The sequence below is a fragment of the Brienomyrus brachyistius genome, chromosome 19 (genome assembly GCF_023856365.1).
Source record: "Brienomyrus brachyistius isolate T26 chromosome 19, BBRACH_0.4, whole genome shotgun sequence".
NCBI classification, from domain to species: domain Eukaryota; kingdom Metazoa; phylum Chordata; class Actinopteri; order Osteoglossiformes; family Mormyridae; genus Brienomyrus; species Brienomyrus brachyistius.
In genome coordinates, this window is record NC_064551.1 from 14,100,460 (window position 1) to 14,120,845 (window position 20,386).

Consider the following 20,386-nt stretch of genomic DNA (forward strand, 5'->3'; position numbering starts at 1 on the left):
CACACGTCGCTGAAGTTTGTCTCCATGCTTTATCACTGGTGGCTGGATTAACTCTTAGGCTACGTTCACGCTGCAGGACAAATGTGGCTCAAATCCGATCTTTTGCTCATATGTGACTCAGATTGAATTTTTCCATAACAATATGAACTGCACAAGTCAGATGGAATCAGATTTTTTCAATTCCGGTTTGGTGCACCTCAGTATGTGGTGATAAATCAGATACAGGTCTGATTTTTTGCAATGCGACTTCAGTCTGAACAGCGAAATTGGAATTCATGCAACTTTTACGTGACTCTCAATCGACGTTCGTCACAATGTCTCCATATGTCTCCGTCAGAGTGCCAAACATGGAGGAGAGCGCAGAAGCGGGCCAGTGGAGGGACAGTGAGGTGCTGGGTTTAATAAGTATTTGGGGAGATGAATCTGTTCAGGCAAAACCGGAAGGCTCATATCGTAACCGGGCAGTTTTCAAAAGTGACGTCTTTGTTTTTGCGCGTCACTGCGTCTTTGTTGTTTTGTCGCACGTGGGCCAGTTCAGTACAGTGAACCGTTCACACTGAAATCTGATATTACCATCATTAAAAAGCTTAATGTGAACAGGCAAACAAAAAATCCGATCTGAGCAGAAAATCAGAATTGAGCATTAAGGTCTGCAGTGTGAACGTAGCCTTAGACTCAACTTCAATGTGCTAATTGATCGATTGATCAACGTAAATGCCAGTGGCTCACTGGCAGCCAGAAGGACGGTTTACATGAACGATGGCCGAGTTTCGTCTCAACAGAACGACATTACAGGCCCTGTGGTCAGATTGCTTTAATCTCATGGAAACATCTAAAAAGTCAGAGCAAACCGTTTGTAAGCTCTGTCATAAACACACCCCTGTACTCCAGAGTAGAATTCTGGCTCTCAGTTATACATGCTTCTTTAATGAGGTGATTGCACTGTATACAAACATGATAATAAAACCAACATAGACCCTTCACTGCCGAGCAGTCCAAAGGAAGGCAGTGTCACTGCAGCCGGCAGGACACACTCCAGTGGAGTGAAGTGGTTACCACGCCTCAAAGAATAAGCACACAAACCTCCTGGCATTTGTGTTGCCATAGTGTCTGGGTTACAGACTGATGTAGGATTGGGGCAGCAGGAATATGTCTGGCGGCTGCTCGTGGCTTCCTACCCCAGCGGTGCCAAGCAGGTGTCAGGGGCTTGCCGGCCAGGCCGTTGCTGCAGGCGGAACCACATTTCACTAGCACCCTTCCTCCTTGTCTCCGGTGTCCCGTGACTCGGAGCTCCGCTCTTGCTGGACACGGCCTGGCCCCGAAATCGCCGGGCCCGATGCCGGCAGAGGCCCACCTTGCTGAGTAGAATGAAAATGTCACCGCGGAAGGCCTTGGTGAAGATGGCGTACAGGAAGGGGTTAGCGCACGAGTTGAGCGGGTAGAAGAGCACCAGCAGGAACTTGGAGTCGGAGACGGTGATGAGCGGCCGGTCCAACACAGCTGACATGGCGTAGAAGGAGATGGGTGCCATGCACAGGAAGTCGGTGAAGATGAGGATGGCCATGCGTTTGGCGATGTTGGTGTCCTTGCTGCCAGGCCGGCATTCCGGACGCCGCACTGCCGAGTAGATCCTGGCGTAGCAGATGCAGATAATGGCGAAGGCTGCGATGTTGAGGACCAGGACGGAGATCACGTAGGCCCGCGCCCCCCCTGAGTGGACGTCCATGGGCAGGCAGATGCTGACTTTGCTGTAGCTGCTGATGCCCAGCAGGGGGAGCAGCGCCAGCAACAGGCAGAAGAGCCAGCCGGCCAGCATGGCGGCGACGGCGTGGGAGAGGCGCGGCTTGCGGTCCAGCCGCATGGCGAAGACGATGGTGTGCCAACGCTCCAGCGTGATGGCTGTCAGAGTGTACACCGACAGCTCGCTGGCGAATACAGTGAAGAAGCCGGCCAGACCGCAGCCGGGACCTGTCTGCCAGTCGATGGCATGGTTGTAGTACTCGGCGCGCGTGTGGAGATCCACGGAGGCAATGAGCAGCAGGTAGACGCCCATGAAGAGGTCGGCAAGCGCCAGGTTGCACATGAGGAAGCGAGGCACGGACAGCTTGTAGTGGCTGGTCAGCAGCACCAGCAGCACCAGCAGGTTTCCCAGTATGGCCAGCAGGCTCACAAACCACACGGTGACCCGCAGGAAGCCCGAGCCCATGATGTCCTCGCAGGGGTTGAAATCGTCTGGAATGGGGGCGCAGGTGATTTCCCCGCCTTCCTCGCAGACAATGTAGTCATAACGGCTGTCGAAGTCCTGCCCGCTGTCCTCCTGCGGGTTCTTCAGCGTCTCACCAAAGCCCACATCGCTGTCGGCCTGCACGCCATAGTAGGGATGGTGGTGGAGGCTCCCTCCAAGCTCATAATGGCCGTGGTTCCCCCAGAAGGGGGCCTCCTCGCTGAGTGTGTTCACCTCACTGTCGCTGTTCAGCGCGGGGGCCTGGAACATGCTCACCGACCGCTTGCGGTGCTGGTCATAGAAAGCGGTTAAGTTACAAATGATGTACTCCAGGAATCTGTAGGGTAAACCGGATCAAAAAGGGGTCAGTCTTCCTGCCAATACGTGCTTACAAAAAGCTAACGTGTTATGTTATACAGCAGATTCAGAAGTTTAAAGGGAGTACATTATGTAACAGCATCCAGTGAGACAGCAGTAACTCTGGGAAGAGAATGGAAATGATACCAAATGTATTACTGGTCATCTGAAGGGTCAACATTTTTATTTTTTTTCAGTAGTGGCTAACAGCTGGATTGGAGAGTAAGTATTTGAGCAGATGGAGAGTCTAAGATTCTAAGGTCTGTGATGAAGTACAAATGAGCAGGGGAGCGAGGGGACCAAGGCGGCGTGGGGCCCTGGGCCCCGACACGAACCCCTTGCGCTTCTTGAGGCCCTTGAGGCCACAGCAGTGGCTGGGGTAGGTCAGCTCAGCGTTGGTCAGGTGCTGGAAGGTCCTGACGGGAGGCAGCTTCTTCAGGGTCCAGGTGTCCCGGGCCATGAGCTCCCGCAAGGACTGGAGGCCCTTCGCCGGCAGGGAGGTCACACGTGTCTGGGAGACGTCACTGTCCAAACAACAGTGATACCAGAATCTCATGACAGTAAATCAGCAATAAATACGCCTCACTTTGAGCTGTCTGTTCACCAGCAGATGTGGCAGGTACTTTTGGGCTACGTCAATGTTTCGCAACCCGGTCCTCAGTTACCCACAGACTGCCTATGTTTTTCCTCTTCTGGGAACTGGGAGGGAGCAAAACATGGACTCTCTATGGGCTCCCGAGTACTGGGTTGGGAAACATTTTCATGTATTTTCTGGTAGACACTTTTGTCTAAAGCAGAAAACATGTGAATAAGATAACAACAGGCATACACCATTCAAAGAACCAAATTAGATACAAATGCTAATTAGCCAGAGGATCAGTTCCAAAAATGCTTCTTTCATCTTTGGTGGTCAAATTGTTTTTTTTTGCCAAACTACAATGACAGACTCAGGTCAAACACGGTTTAATATCTTTAACCTGTTACATATCTATTTTTCAATGGCTTATCCGTTCCAGGGTGACACGGAGCCAGCAAATACAGACCACAAGACAAGAGACACCCTGGACAGGAGGCCAGCCAATCACAGCCAATCACAGCCAATCACACTTAGAGGTGCACAGGAAGTGTGGCACGAATGCTCCAGCACTGTCCGCTAAGCGCTTTTTTGTGAATCCGGCCCCCAGACGAGTCCGTAACGCTCCTCCAATGAAGCCCCTTCTCCAATTCACTCCCCTACGGGAAAATTGCACCATTGGCGGCAGAAAAACATCTTGCACACTTCTGATTTTGTAATTAGGAGATTTTTAGCCAATGACCTCAGTGCAGTGACTTCACTCGCCTGTGTTTGACTGTGAAGGAGTAAGAGAGCATTCAATGATGAAGCTATTACGGGCCTATGATTTAACCAGACGCACGTTCCAGGGCTGATTGACAGGGCTAAGGTTTCAGCCTTTATCCCCTTTAAGAGGGAGAGAAGGATATTTCCACATTTCCAAACAAAGAGGAAAAAAAAGATTCATAATTGACAATAGGTGGTTTTCGGGTCAGTGCAGACAGGGCGAAATACAACGTGCTGCTTGATTAGGACGCGTCCAGCTTGCGGTTAGAGGAACTAGGGATCCAAGACGTTCGTGCTTGTCATGTGCTGTTTCTTCGCTCACTTTCCAAAATACTACAAGCTCCAAGGTTTGCTTTTATTATATAGGGATATATAATATAGGGATGTTGACTCCCGACGACCATTCCTCCAGAAAGTATTATGGTAAGTATCTTTTTTGAGATGATGTTTAAATAATATCACTTTTAAGATAAAATGAAAAGCAGGAAGATCCGGAAGGTTCCAAATATGCTCACCAGGGGAAAAAAAAAAGAAAACTGACATACTTGAAATTAATAACATAAGCTGTTATTGGGTAGATTATACACATGCATTGTGTGTCATAGATGCATGAAAGTGATACAGGAAACAGGCATGCACACTCTGGGGACTCAGTTCAGTCTCACTTTTATATTTTAGTGATAAATAGTGGGAGGGGGCACTGTCCCAGCAGCACCAGCCCCCGAAATGCAGCACTCACAGAAGCAGTGGGCCATCAAGGACACCAGCAAATGCCCTCTCATCTATCCGACTCAAGTCCATGTTCCTGTGAAGATAACTGTCAGAAGGAGAGGGGGCGGAGGGGGGTGAGTATTCCTCAGCGATTTTGACTCCTTTGCTTTGTGAATAAGGGACACTAACTAAATCACTTCCTAATTTTAGCTGTCAATGTTGATACCAGGTCTTTCTGGTGTAGTGTTGAACCCTCCCTCTGAGAAGGATGCTCCCTAAAAGGGTCCTGTCTCTTTAAGATACACACTATTAATGTCCTTAATCTAATTATGCTAATGGACTTGGTGTTTGTCTTGGTTTTACTGCTTGGGGGTCAGCGCTTAGGCCGAGCGCTCTCCACGCCAAGACAAACTCCAGTGTGGTAAAGCTTACAACATCGACCACCAGCGATATTTTAAGTGACCATTATGTCACCTAAATATTACTGCTAGGGCTGCGGGGTCAGTTGGCAGGCGTGGCAGCGTCTCATATCCTGACTGGACAGAAGGAAAAACGAAGGACTGGAACGGAGACGGTGTGGGGAACGTCTGAGTTCCCCGAGCTCGCGATTCCCATGAGAACTCTGCACGCCCCCAGTCCAGAATGAGATTCAGCTACAGGGCTGTACTGGAATATTGTATATCAAATTTAAAAAAGAAATACATCCTGTATATTACCTTTCTTAGGCCTGTATTGCATTTTCAGCACAGTAATGTGTGTATTGACTATGCAGGACAGGTACTTAAAAATATATATTTGATTAAATGCTGAAAATATGAGGAGTAGCTTAGGACTGATGGCGTGACATTCCTGGACAGTTAGACAACAGACGAATTTAACTTATCCAGGAGGGGGTCAAAAGTTTAAGAGAAACACTTTTATTAATAATCCTACATGTTCTTATTTTTCTGTTATGCAAGTGACAAAACATATATCATGCTGATTAAATACTAATGAACAAATAAAATTAGTCAGTTGTTGTAGTTTAATTGCAATTTATAATCCGACTGAAAAATAAAATCAGTACCATTGTTTATTTGTGCTTGGTAGTCATATTATGAAGCAAGTCTCACATCGGTCTAAACAACCTTAAAACCGTGGTAAAATAGTCATAAATAAATGCGTTATTAATTACACAGCATCACCCTCACAAATCAGTTGCTCTCCGAATTTTGTGGTCTTTGCATGTTTTGTATATGTGTGTGAATTAGGTTTATATTGTGGTGACTAATGTGTCTGTGAATATAAGCTGCCTATCATAGAGGTTGCTATGGATACAGTATAGCCTCACACAGCATCCAGCTTGGTCCCATTGAAGGCATGTCTGTGGACCTCAGTGAATCCATTGTTGTACAGCATCCTGCAGGCGTAAACAAACAGTAAGTTTCCATGAAGCATGAGCAGCCCAGTTGCGTCTGCACCCCGTCTGCATCTGCACTGCGCGCTTGGCAGCCCGTTTGCGTCTGTACCTCGTCTGCATCTGCACTGCGCGCTTGGCAGCCCGGTTGCGTCTGCACCCCGTCTGCATCTGCACTGCGCGCTTGGCAGCCCGGTTGCGTCTGCACCCCGTCTGCATCTGCACTGCGCGCTTGGCAGCCCGGTTGCGTCTGCACCCTGTCTGCATCTGCACTGCGCGCTTGGCACCCCGGTTGCGTCTGCACCCCGTCTGCATCTGCACTGCGCGCTTGGCTCTATAGCCAGACCGCAGGCTTAACTGAGCTCTCTGCATTTCAAAACAAGGAAACTCATGCGGGCTGGGCCCTGGCAGGAGCACGCCTCTGCAGAGAGCCACGCTGTCAGTGGTATCAGTGCTGTCAGGCCCGCCGACCGGTAATTCACAACTGCTGTGGATCCCGGGAATGTCTCAGAGAAACATTTCAAAGGTGACATTTTATACAGATAAAGCCACGTCTGGACCAGCCTGTTAGCCACGCATACTACAAAAAAACACGGGCACACCAAAACTTCCACCACGCTATGCTCTGTCTAACAGTCTATCAGCTACGGGTTAAGTCATAAATAAATTGCGAAGACTAAATAAATTAGAGGGAGGGTGGGTGGTGTGCCCTGGAGTGACACTCCTGACAGGCAGGGGGCAGCAATGTGCTCCTTATTTTATCATGCCGTTGTTTTGAAGGTGCTCGCACGCGCACTTACACCGTCAGCACGTCGCCGGTGATTCCCTGGAACGCATTGGCCGGGATCTCTGCCATGTAGGGATTATCAGCAATTTCACTGTCAAAAACAAAAATGGGGGAATTGGTGGATACTCTGCTTTGGGATCAGGAGGACAGGTGATCCCCGAAAGCTCAATCCTGCGGGGTCACTCAGAATTCAGATCAGATTGCATAGGTCTGGAGGGCCGGGTGATATGGCCCTCGTCTGATCGCCGGGCTCCCCATTCGGATCGGTACGGGCAGCCCCGTAGCCGTGCCTCTGGGCGAGCAGGAATGGATCGGGCTCGCGACTCGCGACTCGCTTACAGTATGAAGTTCCTGTCGTTCGCGTGGATCTTGCTCAGATCGGGGATGGTGGTGAGACCCGTGTTGAAAATCCCCCTGTGGAGAAATAAAGACGCCGACCTTTTAGAGAAGTGTGTTTTTACGAAGTGCATGTGTGTAAGAGGTGTATATGTATCTGCTGTCATCCGTACATTCAGCTGTAACTACCAAACCACCACAATACCCAGGAGGACAGTTTTCCCTCCTGCGAGAAATTCCCTTGTGACACTCGACAGGAAGGCTGTCTCTGTCACTCTGTTAATGTCTTATTTAAGCTGGATTCATGTAGAGACTGATAGTACTCACAATAGACTGATAGTACTCACAATAGACTGATAGTACTCACAATAGACTGATAGTACTCACAAGTACTCCAAACTGGGCAGACTCTTAAACGCTTCTGGATCAACGCATGTCAGACTCCTAGCATTCCGGATTTCTCTAAAAATAGACACATGATGTGACAGGTAATGCAGTAATGTTACTGAAACGGTACGACGTTTTAATGCAGAAGGTTTCGTTTGCATAGTACGTGAAAGTATCTGCCTGGAATTTATTTTTTGTTTTTGTTGTAATTTTTAATCAGCATTATTTTCAACTGAGGTCAGACATTCCACATTAAATGTATGCATTAATTAATAGCAATGTCTAGACTGGTCAAGAAGATGGACAAGTTGGTAACCGCTGGCTTAACACAGGTTCCCCTGGGCTGGTTAGTGCCAGTGATGACACAGTTTTCATGGGGAGTTCCTTCAGCACTCATATATACAGCCTGCGTTCACACGCCTGGAGAATCACATGTGCACCTGGCAGTCCCGGTTGGAAGATTCCCCATTGTGTTACATATATGTGTAGCAACATTCCCGTTACCTTGACAATGGCCATAAAACATTGACAGCTGACGGGAAGCTTAATATTAATTTCCTACTCATGAGAGAAACCTGAGAGGCAGCATAATTTGAGGTATGGCACATACTAGGCCCGTCTGGGCCAAATGGGTGAAGGGGATCCAACCCAAACATCTTTCAAATTTATTTCTCGTAGATGCCGGAAGCTCAGAGGAGCCAATCAAAGCTCAGGGAAAAAAGCCCTACACCACAAGCCAATCACATGTCCGGAAACGAGCTTCTGAAGCTACATGTTGTTCCAGTCATACAAAATTAGAACACACTAGTGCTGAGGGCAGTCCCGTTCACCTCCATTCTCCAACATAAGATCCTAAGTTATGAAGTGTTTCATCAGCGATGTTTCCTGCAGCCTCCTTTAAGGAGCCCTAACTTTCTGCTAACGCCTCCCACAGGTTCCGGGGTAAGTCCCAAAGGTCCGTACACGTTCAGACAGGCAGATATTTTAACCGAGATGCTTCAGGCTGAGCACTTTGCTCAAAAGTAAAACAGCAGGCCTGTCTTTCCTGGGACCCGGCTGGGCTGGAAAGCTCCTGTCGCGGGTCCAGCTCCTTAATCGCTGTGCTTCCTGCCGGCCCACTATATGCGGACCCTCATCCAGCTCGGAGATGTTATTGTAGCGAGGTGCTTTCTCACCACACGTGTCCTGCCCCAAAAGATGTTAAAACCTAGTCGACGCTTATTTTTCTTTCCCTAATGGTAATGATGGAGACAGAGATATATTTGTGATGCTTAAATAACGTGCCGACTGTCGTCCTGAAATGACACGAGTCCGCAGCCCGATATGGGTCGTTTTAATGGTTGAGCGTCTCTGCCAACAGGGGCTGTTTGCATTGAATCACAGCTCATGACTCTGTAAACCTGGAAACCCATCAACTCTCCTTAGGATCTCATTGCTTAATACTTTATATTTCATTAATGATAGATCCATGTTTCATTAGCCAAAGAAAAAACCCAGTTTCACAGTAGATTAGAAAATAAAAAACAAAATTGCAGTCGAATGACTCATAATTAAATTATTTCTCCATAAAAGTACCAAATTTCGTCCGCTCTCCTCTCTGCTTTGCCTGAATACCCACAATCCTCCCCGGTAATTCAAGCTGCTGCCCCTTATACTCACATGTGTGTGACTTTCTTCAGGTTGTAGAAGGAATGTTTCTCCAGCCTCTCCAGGGTCATGTCCACCGACATGTATCTGAGGGAGACCAAGTGTCATCTCAGCTGCAGAACCTAAAGCTTGCACTTATGGTCCAATGGGCTTCTGCCCTTTAACCCCGAGGAGAAAATGTCACTCATGTTGCGTGTGAAATTTCACATTTTCACACCATCACTATCATTCAATTCAAATTTCAATACCTACAAGCAAAATATATTTTTTGACAACCTCGACAGCAAATTTAAAAAGCATTGATTTATAACATTTTTTTTCTTTTAGTTGAATTGTTTACTAATTTATTTTGGTAAAATAACTTAAATTCATAAAATAATTATTCTCTGAATAACTGTACCATGAAGAATCATCTCTATATATGCACTTGTTACTGCAAAGGTTTATTATTATAAATGAAAGTGTGCATGAAAGCCACCCATATTTTCCCACTGGCAATGAAACATTCCCTGTCACAGTGGCATTGTTAGTTCTGCAGATACCTTCCCATCAGCCACTGCTTCCCTCGAGCTCGGGTACTCGATCACGCTACAGACTGCTGAGGTTAAATGGAAACCAGTAGCCCCTCAGACTGCCTTGCCCCCCGCCAACAGCTCCAGCAGGAGAACGTTTTGTTTGTTGGACTTTACAGGTCCCTCCTGCGGCTGGTCGGCTCTTGGGGGGGGGAGGGGGGGGGGGGTCACTGACGATAACAGGCCTCCAGCTGAACCGTGCAGCTGGATGTGTGGTCAGAGGTGTTGGGACAGGACAGGCAGATTGTCTGTGGCCTCAAAGCCGGGCTGATTATAAAGTGCATGCAATCTTTTTCACAGAAGTGAAAATAAAGGAAGTGTTTTTATTAAGTTCTCTTTTGTCGATATTATTTATTTAGACTTCATGCAAAAATAATGGTCACAAATTTTATCATGTTGGTTTATCGGGGTGCGTTGGAGGGCTCCATAGAGTTTTTCACCCTCCGGACCCCAGACTCCCTAGAATCACCTTTGTGTGCGTGGAGTGTGAATTTTGGGTATCTAGCACATTTAGCTACTGAAATCTATTCATTAAAACAGTACGGCTGGTGATGAATGCTTTCAAAGCTTGGGGCTAGTTTTAGCATGGCAAACTATATATCCATCCATCCATTGTCTAGCCACTTAACCTGGCTAGTGTTACTAAGCAAACTAGAAATTGCATTTTGTAAATACCTTTAACATTTTTGATGAGGAATAAACAATTAAAATGGTTCTACAGTTTAGTGTTCATTGTGCAGCAACTCATAATTTGTTAAGATCCCATTATTATTGTGATCTGTCTTGTGTTTTATGTTGCACTTATGGTCATGGAGAATGATATTTCATCTCATTGTATTCTTATTGTTTATTGTTGGGATGACAACAGAACTCTACTTACTTACTTAAAAGATTTGCATTCAATTAGCAGCTTAGTTAAATTTTCTGTGATTACTTTCACTTCAGGCCGTACACGTATATAATATTGTTTTAACGTGTTCAGTTTTTATTTTGAATCCTGAGATGAAGACACTTCAGTGCGCAAACAGAAGCTCATTACGACTGATTATTAATAAATGAAATAAAAAAATTCAATAACCAATTAACTGTAACACCAAACCTAGTCATTTTCAGATTTGAGGAGATGAGGTTCTATCCTCAATCCTTTGCATATAGTTTTTAATGTACAGCACAATGTTTACATTTACAGTGAAGTTCACTGGAAGATGAATGACATTCCGGTAAGTTAAGATTCGGTATGAGAGGGATGTAGGTCACAGCTCTCTGCATTAATAACAGTTTGTATAACTGTGTCTTTTGCGATGGTCCTCATGCTGAGTGCCTTAGGCCATTTGATATGTTCCTGCGAATCCTCTCTCTTTTCCCCGTATGTTCACCTCAGGTGATGGGAGCTCCAGTTTTTTTTGCCTTCCTCTGAATTTGGGGCTCTATGGTTGGCCTGAAAGGACCCGGTTATTATTAGTTTGGAACGGTTGTGAGGAATCTGACTGTTCAGTCCCTCATATGGTGAGATTATACCGGCTGCCTCCATACATATTAATGAAAGTGCAGTTAACCTGAAATTATATGAACTGATTTTTGTAGTAATATACTAATTTGACTGAAGAGTCTGGTAATTTCTGATCAAATATTAAATGCCGTATATATACACTAGTGGCCAAAATTGTGGAAACTTATTTGTCAAGATTGCAGAATTTTATTCATCCGATGTATTATTTCTGTAAAGTTGTTTAAATATTAACAAGAATGTATTTGTATCATTGAATGATTATAAAAATTACCTGCAATATTTGTGCTGTAATTTACAAAGTGCAACGTCAAAATCGTTAGGTGTTTCCACGCTTCTGCCCAGTAGTGTATGCGCCACACCAGTTGTTCCAGTGGGAATTTAACATGGCAATCGACATAGGAACCAGCCCCACTTGGTAGGGGAAATGCTTACTCACATGCGGGAAATGTTGACTAGGTTCGCAAAGGCATCTTCTTTCAGGGAAGTCAACCTCGTCTCCAACAGCCAACTGTTAAAGAAATTAACCTTGAAAGTAAGATGGGGTGCGTCTCAGGGAGAAATTCACCGTGGGTCAGTTCAGAGAACTTCGCTCTTTGGTACGTAATGCTCGCCGTCCACGCGATTGTCATTTCTACAGTGTCTCCTGGTGTGACGTGACTGCGCTGCTCATTTGCTGCCGTTTGTGCTTCTTCGGCAGTTTTTCTTTCCCCTTTAAGTATTTTCAGATTGAAGGCTGTACAAAAGGCTACAAAAAATAGAATCAGTAATTTAACTTTCACAATAACCAAAATGTCACATCAATGCCGGCTGAAAAAAAAATAAAACACACAAGAACTGCACTCGATTTCAATTATTTTATGACTGTTTGATTATATTGAAGATGCGCTTTATAAGATGATAAACAGTTAGTTTGGGAACTGATACTATCAAAATGAAAAAATAGCTAAAAAGAAAAAACAAAACAAAATATCATCATTAAGTTTCACACTATTCTAGAGTTACATAACTAAAAAAAGAAACTTGATTCAAAATTAAAACAAATTTTTAGTCACGCATACATGAGTACAAGAAAAATAAAGCACGATATAATAATATTTATCGTCTCAATAAATAATGATTCAATTGGAAATACTGAATTATAAAAGGGGAAAATTGCTCTTGCAATAGCTAAAATTGTTAATGGTAGAACTTCAAAGTTTAACCAATATGCGCTATAGATGTTCTTTGGAAACAGACCAGCATAATGAATAGCACTAAAGGGAGTAGAAAATGGCAAAACACAAATGAGGAAGGGAATAACTGGAATTTCAGAGACAGAGCTGAAAGCCCAGTTATGATTATTTATCATCGGGCACATGTACCCCTCCCTAACCGCTTCTGCCGCTCCCATAATGCCATGCGGCGGTACAATGCCTGGTTCTTGTTATAGGTTCTTTAGACAAAGCCTCGGTTTCTTTCCTTTCTTCTCCAATGTGTAGACTAAGCGTTTCCTTTGATGTTCACGGTGTAAACCTTGTCATGGTAACATTCAGGGGAAAAAAAACAGAAAAGGAATACTGGCTCTGATTGGACCTAAAGCAGGGGCCAAATCAAATAGGATGTGGACCTCTTCTGGTATAAGAGAAAAGCAGACTGGGTCATTTGTATAAGATGGCACACAGTCCAGGACTGGTAAATCAGTCTCACAGACTACGTTTTTACAAGGGATAGAGATCCAGTTGATAGATAGATAGATAGATAGATAGATAGATAGATAGATAGATAGATAGATAGATAGATAGATAGATAGATAGATAGATATTTATATTGGCATCGCTCTGCAATAGGTGACAGTCATATATTTGTAAACACATTCCGTAAAGTCTGTGATTTCTGCTTGTTAGAGGACTGTTATTGTGGCGTTCGCAGCTGGCCGAGTCACATGAGGAATCACAGAACACCGGAGTAGCCGTGGTGAGAGGCCCGAGGAGATCCTCTCCACAGTACCGTCATAAACCGGTACCAGTGGGCTTCAGACATGAAATATCCCCTAAGGTTGATTTTATATGAGGATAACATGTGTTTACGTCCAGACGGGAATGATCACTTTCAAGTGTGTGTGAATTACATTACGGCTGCCAGGAAACTGCATTAACAGCAGGGACTGGTAAGTCCTAACCTAGCCCTTTGTAATATATAGCATGCTGGTATTATTCTTAATATTATTTGACCAGCAGATTTCGGGGTGAGGTCGGAAGTAGGGGGGGGGGGGGGGGAGGCAATAGCTTGCTGAAACAAAGGACCAATTCAGAGAGGAGTGAGGGCTTCTTCTGAAGAGCTGAGAACGAGGCACGTTTTTGAGAAATGGAAAGAAGCATGGGGACACTGAGCAGAATCTGGCCAGTCGCTCGACGCAGAAGCTGCACGTCGTCCAGACGTGATAAAGGCCACCAATCAGAACAGGGGTGCTCCGGAGTACGACTCGGCAGCGGGTTTTAAACACATGGGGCAGGGGGGGGCACCTGCAGAAGCCAGAGAGTCTCCATCAATTTATAACTCGAAGTTTATGTCCAAGAAAGCTCTAAAATGGCTGAATATTCATCGATAGCCCCCAGTCCACACACACACACCCTTGTATATACTGTATATATAAAGGTATATATCATTGGATGGACAGATTCCATTATAATGATCCATCCATCTATCCATCCATCCATCCATCCATCCAACTGTCTCCAACTGCTTTTCCAGTGCATGGTCATGGGAAATTTATCATTCTTATTCTTGTTATTAAGTAATTTCCATTAATGTAGATATACTGATAAATGGAAGGGGTGACTTCCACTTTAGGTCACACTGTGACAGTCTCACAGGGCACACAGTTACAGTGATCTCATGTGACACATGGGCCCGTTGACAACCACAGTTTTCTCGTAACAGGCCTTTAATTAAAGAGCAGCTCAGTCTTTACCATGTTTTCCTCGTTTTAGTACATTCTGGCCGAATGGTTTAGTGCTACTGGCCTACTGGTTATTCACCGCTGCCAGCAAACTGCCTTTGGCTTTTAAAAGCTCACTTTCTCATTCCTAAATTCTGCTAAAAAAGAATCACAGGAATACAAATGCAATCATACTGTTTTGATGTCATGCGATTTCCTCCAGTAACAAGCACAGCTTAAAAAAATCTCTTTCAATGTCCACCTTTTTAAACATGCTATTCCTTTTTGGTAATCAAAGATAATATGTTTAGACACTGGATAGCGGAGAGATTTTAACTGTAATCACAGATCGCAGGGAGTTTGGGTATGAACCTTATTGTGGATAGTTTCATGGCACTGGAAATGTCGGCCTTAATCAAAGGCTGTTGATGGGCCTTATTACAGATGGATCACACATTCTCCATCCACTCCCTGCACTGGGGCTCCTCCAACGAAACGCAGCAGGCTTCCATTTCTGAGCCGTGCAGTAAAGTGTAAATATTGTATTTGAGCCCCCTCGAGGTTCAGGGGGAGCCAGCAGTTATACCGCCAGGGCATATAAAGAGCGTTTTTGCTTTCTTTTACCGCTTCACCCCTCGAGTGCCTCAGCCTGCCTGAGAAAACACCAGCCAGTCCATGCACACACCAGCGCACACACAGAAACTCCATCGCAGCCGTGCGCTTTCCAACACACTCGCCCCAATGATCTCTGTTCTTCGCAAAGCTAGTTCAGCCATCACATTATCCTGTCAGGCAGTCTAGCTGAGAGGTGGGTCAAAGGGAACGCTGCGGATAATACCAGCCTCTCATAGCAGGTATCTGTATCCCTATCTACCAAATCCAGAGTGGAACAGCAGCTTCGGGGCCAAGGATTCACCACAGCCGTGGGAGACTAGCGTGTTTGTGTTGTGGATTTAGCCACCATTATATCCGCTCAGCCGGGGCTTAATGGACCCGCAGTGCGTCAGGAGAAGGGGTCCACGCAGGCACAGCCAGCCTGGCCTTCTATTTTCAGCCCCATATTTTCAGGATATTTTCATTCACCCGGTTTTGTTTTTGTCCTCTGCTCTGGTTCTCATAGCGGGATGAATGAGTATTTCCCCCAGCTATGGCGCTGCCATTCCTGGGAGTCGTATCGGAGCACTGGTTGGACGTGATTGCATGCGATGGGTATGAATTGGTGGTGGTGGGAGGGGGGTGCTGCGACCCCTTTGGAAGCAGCACTAGTGTGGAATAGTGTGGAATGTGGTGGAGGAGAATGTCGGCACTCCAGCGGCGTGTAAAGCCCCTGAACACCAGAAAAACATTCCCACCGGACACAAGCCTTCCGTCACCTTTCTGACACCATTGACACTCTCAGCCGGATCTCAGTAAACTGCCTCTAAAGGTCGCCGGTCCACCAAAGCGGTACGTTAGCAAGCTCTCCTTCATGGTGTCCATTTCAAGCGACTCAATCTCTGCAGTATTTATCTTTCATGGTGAAGAACTTTGTATCCGAACCAAACAGATGCGACGATTCAACGCATGACGGAAACACACCGTAAATATTCACTCACTCATGGTAGCAGCAACAGCATAAAGTGTGTTTGTGTTGTTTCTGTTCCAGCCACTACGATGCCGTCGTATCCTCGCCAACGACAGCACACAAGGAGCACGACGGGAGCGTCTGCCTCCGTGTCACTCACGCTGTTTTCTTTCAGCCTTCCTGTCACTTATCAGTTCGTTTCTCGTCGCCGTCATTTAATTTCATCTTCTGTGATTCTTCAGCTGTTAAACACCACTGAAAGTGGCTTTCATGTTTCTGTTGGGGCTGCACACACTTCACTAGGGTGACTTCACTGGCAATGGCTTTTTTCATTACTACAGCTCAATTTCCCCTATTTTTGCAGCAAAATATTTACAGGAGCACTTCAAGGCGCATTGCTCAAGGACACAACAGATGTTGCTGTTGTTGGAGATTTGACTCAATGACTATTTGGCCTCAGTTTCTTTAAAATAGTTTTTCTGTAGACGACTTAAATTTCTATTTTACATTCTTTAGTTCCATTCATTGACTGTATAACCTTTGGGTTCAGTGTACCGCAGTGTGGTTCTGAGGTCTATGTTCTTCAAATGCGCTTTTGAAACACAACACCAAATTAACCCACATCCTGACAATCAGATAGTGATTAAAGGAAATCCTCTGTTAACCTCACTCCTTCAGCCGGGGTAAATGAGGGGTTAAGCAAAAGAACAGGACTGGTGCTGAATTAATTTGATTACGCAGGTATTGCACAATCCAGAGGATTCCAAATCCCAAACCTTAACAAAAGTCACTCTCGCTCTGGAGTTACAAACCTTATGGGCTGACTGCCTGCATCTGCATTTGCTGCTGCGTCTCACGCCTCGAGTACAGCTCTCAAACTCAGCTGCCAGGCCGATTTGCAGACCTGCACAAAGGCCTGCCTTTCCTCGAGTTTGCTCATCAGATCACAGAAGAAACACTAGACCTCAGGATTTGATGCGGGCACCTTTGAACTAGGACTAGGGCAATAACCAATTTGTTTAATGCATAATTATTGATATTATTATTGATACTGTTGTTAATAATATAATAACAATAACAATAATAATAGTGATAGATAGACAGACAGATAGATAGATAGATAGATAGATAGATAGATAGATAGATAGACATTGATCCTGAAGAAAATTTACGATGACAAATTAATTATAATAATATAATAATGAATTATGATAATAATAATGAAATCCATTGTACAATTCTATATTTTATTTAGCATGTTTAGGTCTCTTTTATCGCTCACATATCTTATCGTTCAGTCTTCCTGGGTAGCCTGGGGCTAAAGCTGTGATTAATTTATTAAATGACTCTCTCTCGACTATGTTAATCGGCAAGCCATCCACCGCAAAATCTTTTCTGCGATGTCTTTAGCTTGACATAGGTCAAGGTTTTACCCCAAAATACACAAATGCTCCCTAAAACTTGTTGTGTTGCCTGAAAAGGGAAAACTCTTCTCACATGTCTCTGATCAGCAGAACCTCTAGTGTTTACAAGCATGTGATTGATGGAGTTTGCGGCTAACAGTAAAATGTGCAGCTAAAGTCTTCCTGTTTTTTTTTGACTGATTGACACAAACCACACCTGGGTTTGAGTACCTGACCTACAGGTTACCCCAAAATCCCGCATACACACCGGCCCTTTGCGGATAAGATTGGCCACCTCTGCCTTAGATGATATGACAGAGTGGATCATTATGTCCCAATAACTTGCGCATTTCCAAGTATGTAAGATATTTAACTGCTTTACGATAACGTGAGGAACTAGAACCATCCATGTGCTCCCTTTTATCTTCTGCCTTTGGCTGGAAACACCTTTGAAATGAGATTGCTAACAAACTGCTCCTCCATGCATGTTTCGTTGAGAGTCACACCAAAGTGCACTCTGAGGTCACTCTCTGCAGTGGCCCGACGGCTAAGCTGACAGAGGGGACGCATGTGGCCTAAAAAAACCCACGGATCAGTGCAGCCAGAAGGGTGTGAGTGCATGGAATTATCCTGAGGAGGAATGAGTGCAACGACCTCTACACTCCCAAAGCACTGCTCCGGGGGGGAGGGGGGGGGGGGGGTCATTTTGGGATAAACTTCTTAATCAAATTCCTGTCAAGGTCCTACTCCCTTAGGAAATACGGCTGTCAATGTCTTTCAGAGGTAAGGCCTCAAATAAACAATGGCTACACATGGGAAAAAAGATATTCAAGTTTTATATATATGCTGCAAGGACTGAAACGCGGGGTAAATGACTGTCTGATGTTGACTGATGGGATTTCAGCGTGTCATAAGGTGAAAACTGTGACGAACTGCAAACTGCAACGCGATGAACCTCCTCTGTGATCATATTTAGGGAACTGGCATGGGCACATGGTGATGAGAGGCGAGGATCACGAAGAATAATTCAGTGCTAACAGCAACAAATATAACATTATTATTATTATTATTAGGCATATTATTATTATTCCCATTATATAGGATGCCATTACTAAAAAGGAACATTTGTCCACCAGTTTAGTTTTTTTATATACATTCCTCAAATAAAAACATTAATTAACGTTAAAGTTGCCATGCTACATTTATGAATATGTCACAAAACCAATTATAAACTCTTTTACTCGGTCAGTAAAGGCAAAGTTGGGCATCCTACTAAACGCTGATTTTTCAAATAATTATATTACAAAATAAATGCAAATATATAACAAAAAAATGAATACATACATAGGTAAGTAGATGGGTACTTACAGCGTCTCGGTGCTGGGAGGGAAGGCAGGCAGCACGTCTATGTCGACGCACGAAACGGTGCGGCTCTTCCACTCGGAACACTCGCAAATCAGGGGACAAGTTTCGAAGTGCCCCAAAGCGCCGGTTGGGGACCCGATAAGGAGAAGAAGCACAGGTGCAATACATTGCATTGCTATGTTGCTATTTTTCCCCCCGTGGTATTTAAGCAAACTGCAATTACGGTAAATATTTGAGTAAGCAGCAGCTGTGCGATTAAAATTCCTACGTGTCAATATTCCGAATGATGCAGGACCCAGTCTGTCGTTCGTCCTCACCTGGTCCTTGGTGCAAATTGATGCTGGGAGCGCTTTTTGTCACGCAAACTACTTCTGTCCTTTTTTCCCCATGCGTTTCGTTCAATCACACGCACCTTGCTCTTATTGGCTGTCGACTTTATACTTGAGGGATGTAAGATGATTTGGGAGACTTTGCGGTCTGGCTGGGTACAGGAGCCGTAAAGTTGAGGTTTGAGGCTCCCTTGTGTCAGCGACTGGAACTGACAGTTTTACGAATTATGGCGCTTTTTCCACTTCTGTGCTTTGCACCTTGTTAATGGAAAATTCTCGATAAAATGTTCTTGTTATATATAGAATGTCATTGCCACAATCACAGCTTATGGGAATTCATTTTTCATGTTCTCAAAGCCCGCGACCTTGTATATAGGACAAGAGGTATAGAAGATGAATGAATTAATGAAAGTTGTCAACGCATTAGATTATAGTAAAACGCCCATTTTTTTACTCCGTACATCTCGTAAGGAAATATAAAGCTGCATTATATTTTCATAGTTTCAAGCAAGTTTATTGTGTAGAAATAATTAATAGAGTTATTGACATAAGGAAACTACACTGCAGTATATATAAATTCCCGGAAACACAAATGCATAATTCCTTACTTTTGCTGTGGTGTAAAAAACCAAATAGGCCCATTTTTTACGTTCATGGAAAACATTAATATGCATTTCAATTATTGGCTGATTGCAGTATTAACATTTTCGTATCTAATGATGATTCTTTAGTTAATAAAGAGAAGGTGAGCTCTGGTCAAAACAGAGGCCGCTGCACCAGTACGTGGATCCATTGATGACAAACGCAGACCATGTCAAATGTCCAAAGACCACATTCAAAAACTTTTAATAAGGTTTGCTGTCCTCTAGGGGCAGAACATTACAAATACTTAAAATGCCTTCTTTTAAAATCCGATGACATCTGGAGAGTGAATTCAGGCAATGTGTGACACTTCTAGGTAGAGACTTTGTGAAACTATATAAAACGTTTACTGTCTCTAGTTGGGGTACCATAAATCGTTGCGGGTGTTTTTAACATTTTTGCGTTGGAATGTCATCGTTCATAAGCCAAACCCCAAAACAGATGACTCGCACAAACATTTCAATACAATACAAATGTTCAATTTCATGATTTCAAAGAGCCGTTTGTGTCATGTAACATCAAGATTTGCAAACATGTGATGTGCATTGTTTTAAAAATTTCCATAACAAACGGCATATTTGAGCGTTCAGCCAATATGTCGGAAATACTTATTTCCACAACTTCGATGATCTTAATGTTACATATTTACTTCTAGCTACGTGTCTCAACATGACTAGTTAAATATTTTTAACTGTTAAGTATCAAATAAAACTTTTATGATTAATTATTAAAATGATCTTGCATTTAACTTCACAGAGTGCAATAAGGCATCATATTAGTCGTGGCGCATGGGGTTAATACATACTGATACGAGAATTTGTAATCAGAGTCAGAATAGAGTTTATTGGCAAGTACGTCCACACATACAAGGAATTTGCTATGGTGGTTGCTGCCAGACAT

At 44.4% G+C, this 20,386-nt stretch overlaps 1 protein-coding gene across 1 annotated transcript; it reads right to left on the reverse strand.

The window, feature by feature from the left end:
* Positions 1 to 369: 369 nt before the first annotated feature.
* tshr (thyroid stimulating hormone receptor) lies at positions 370 to 19,075 on the reverse strand. Its single transcript, XM_048986488.1, has 10 exons — positions 18,519 to 19,075; positions 11,703 to 11,774; positions 9,197 to 9,271; positions 7,538 to 7,612; positions 7,154 to 7,228; positions 6,828 to 6,905; positions 5,962 to 6,030; positions 4,660 to 4,737; positions 2,917 to 3,105; positions 370 to 2,561 (listed from the first exon to the last, which is right to left on the reverse strand). The coding sequence occupies exons 1-10, from the start codon at positions 18,686 to 18,688 to the stop codon at positions 1,175 to 1,177; spliced, it is 2,268 nt and encodes a 755-aa protein (XP_048842445.1). The 5' UTR covers positions 18,689 to 19,075; the 3' UTR covers positions 370 to 1,174.
* Between the last annotated feature and the right edge of the window lie 1,311 nt (positions 19,076 to 20,386).

Coding starts and splice junctions, on each gene's coding strand:
- tshr (XM_048986488.1), bottom strand. CDS start 18,688: ATGCAATGTATTGCACCTGTGCTTCTTCTCCTTATCGGGTCCCCAACC. Junction 11,775..18,518: donor CCTCCCAGCACCGAGACGCT/GTAAGTACCCAT, acceptor TTTCTTTAACAG/TTGGCTGTTGGAGACGAGGT. Junction 9,272..11,702: donor CTAGTCAACATTTCCCGCAT/GTGAGTAAGCAT, acceptor GGTCTCCCTCAG/ATACATGTCGGTGGACATGA.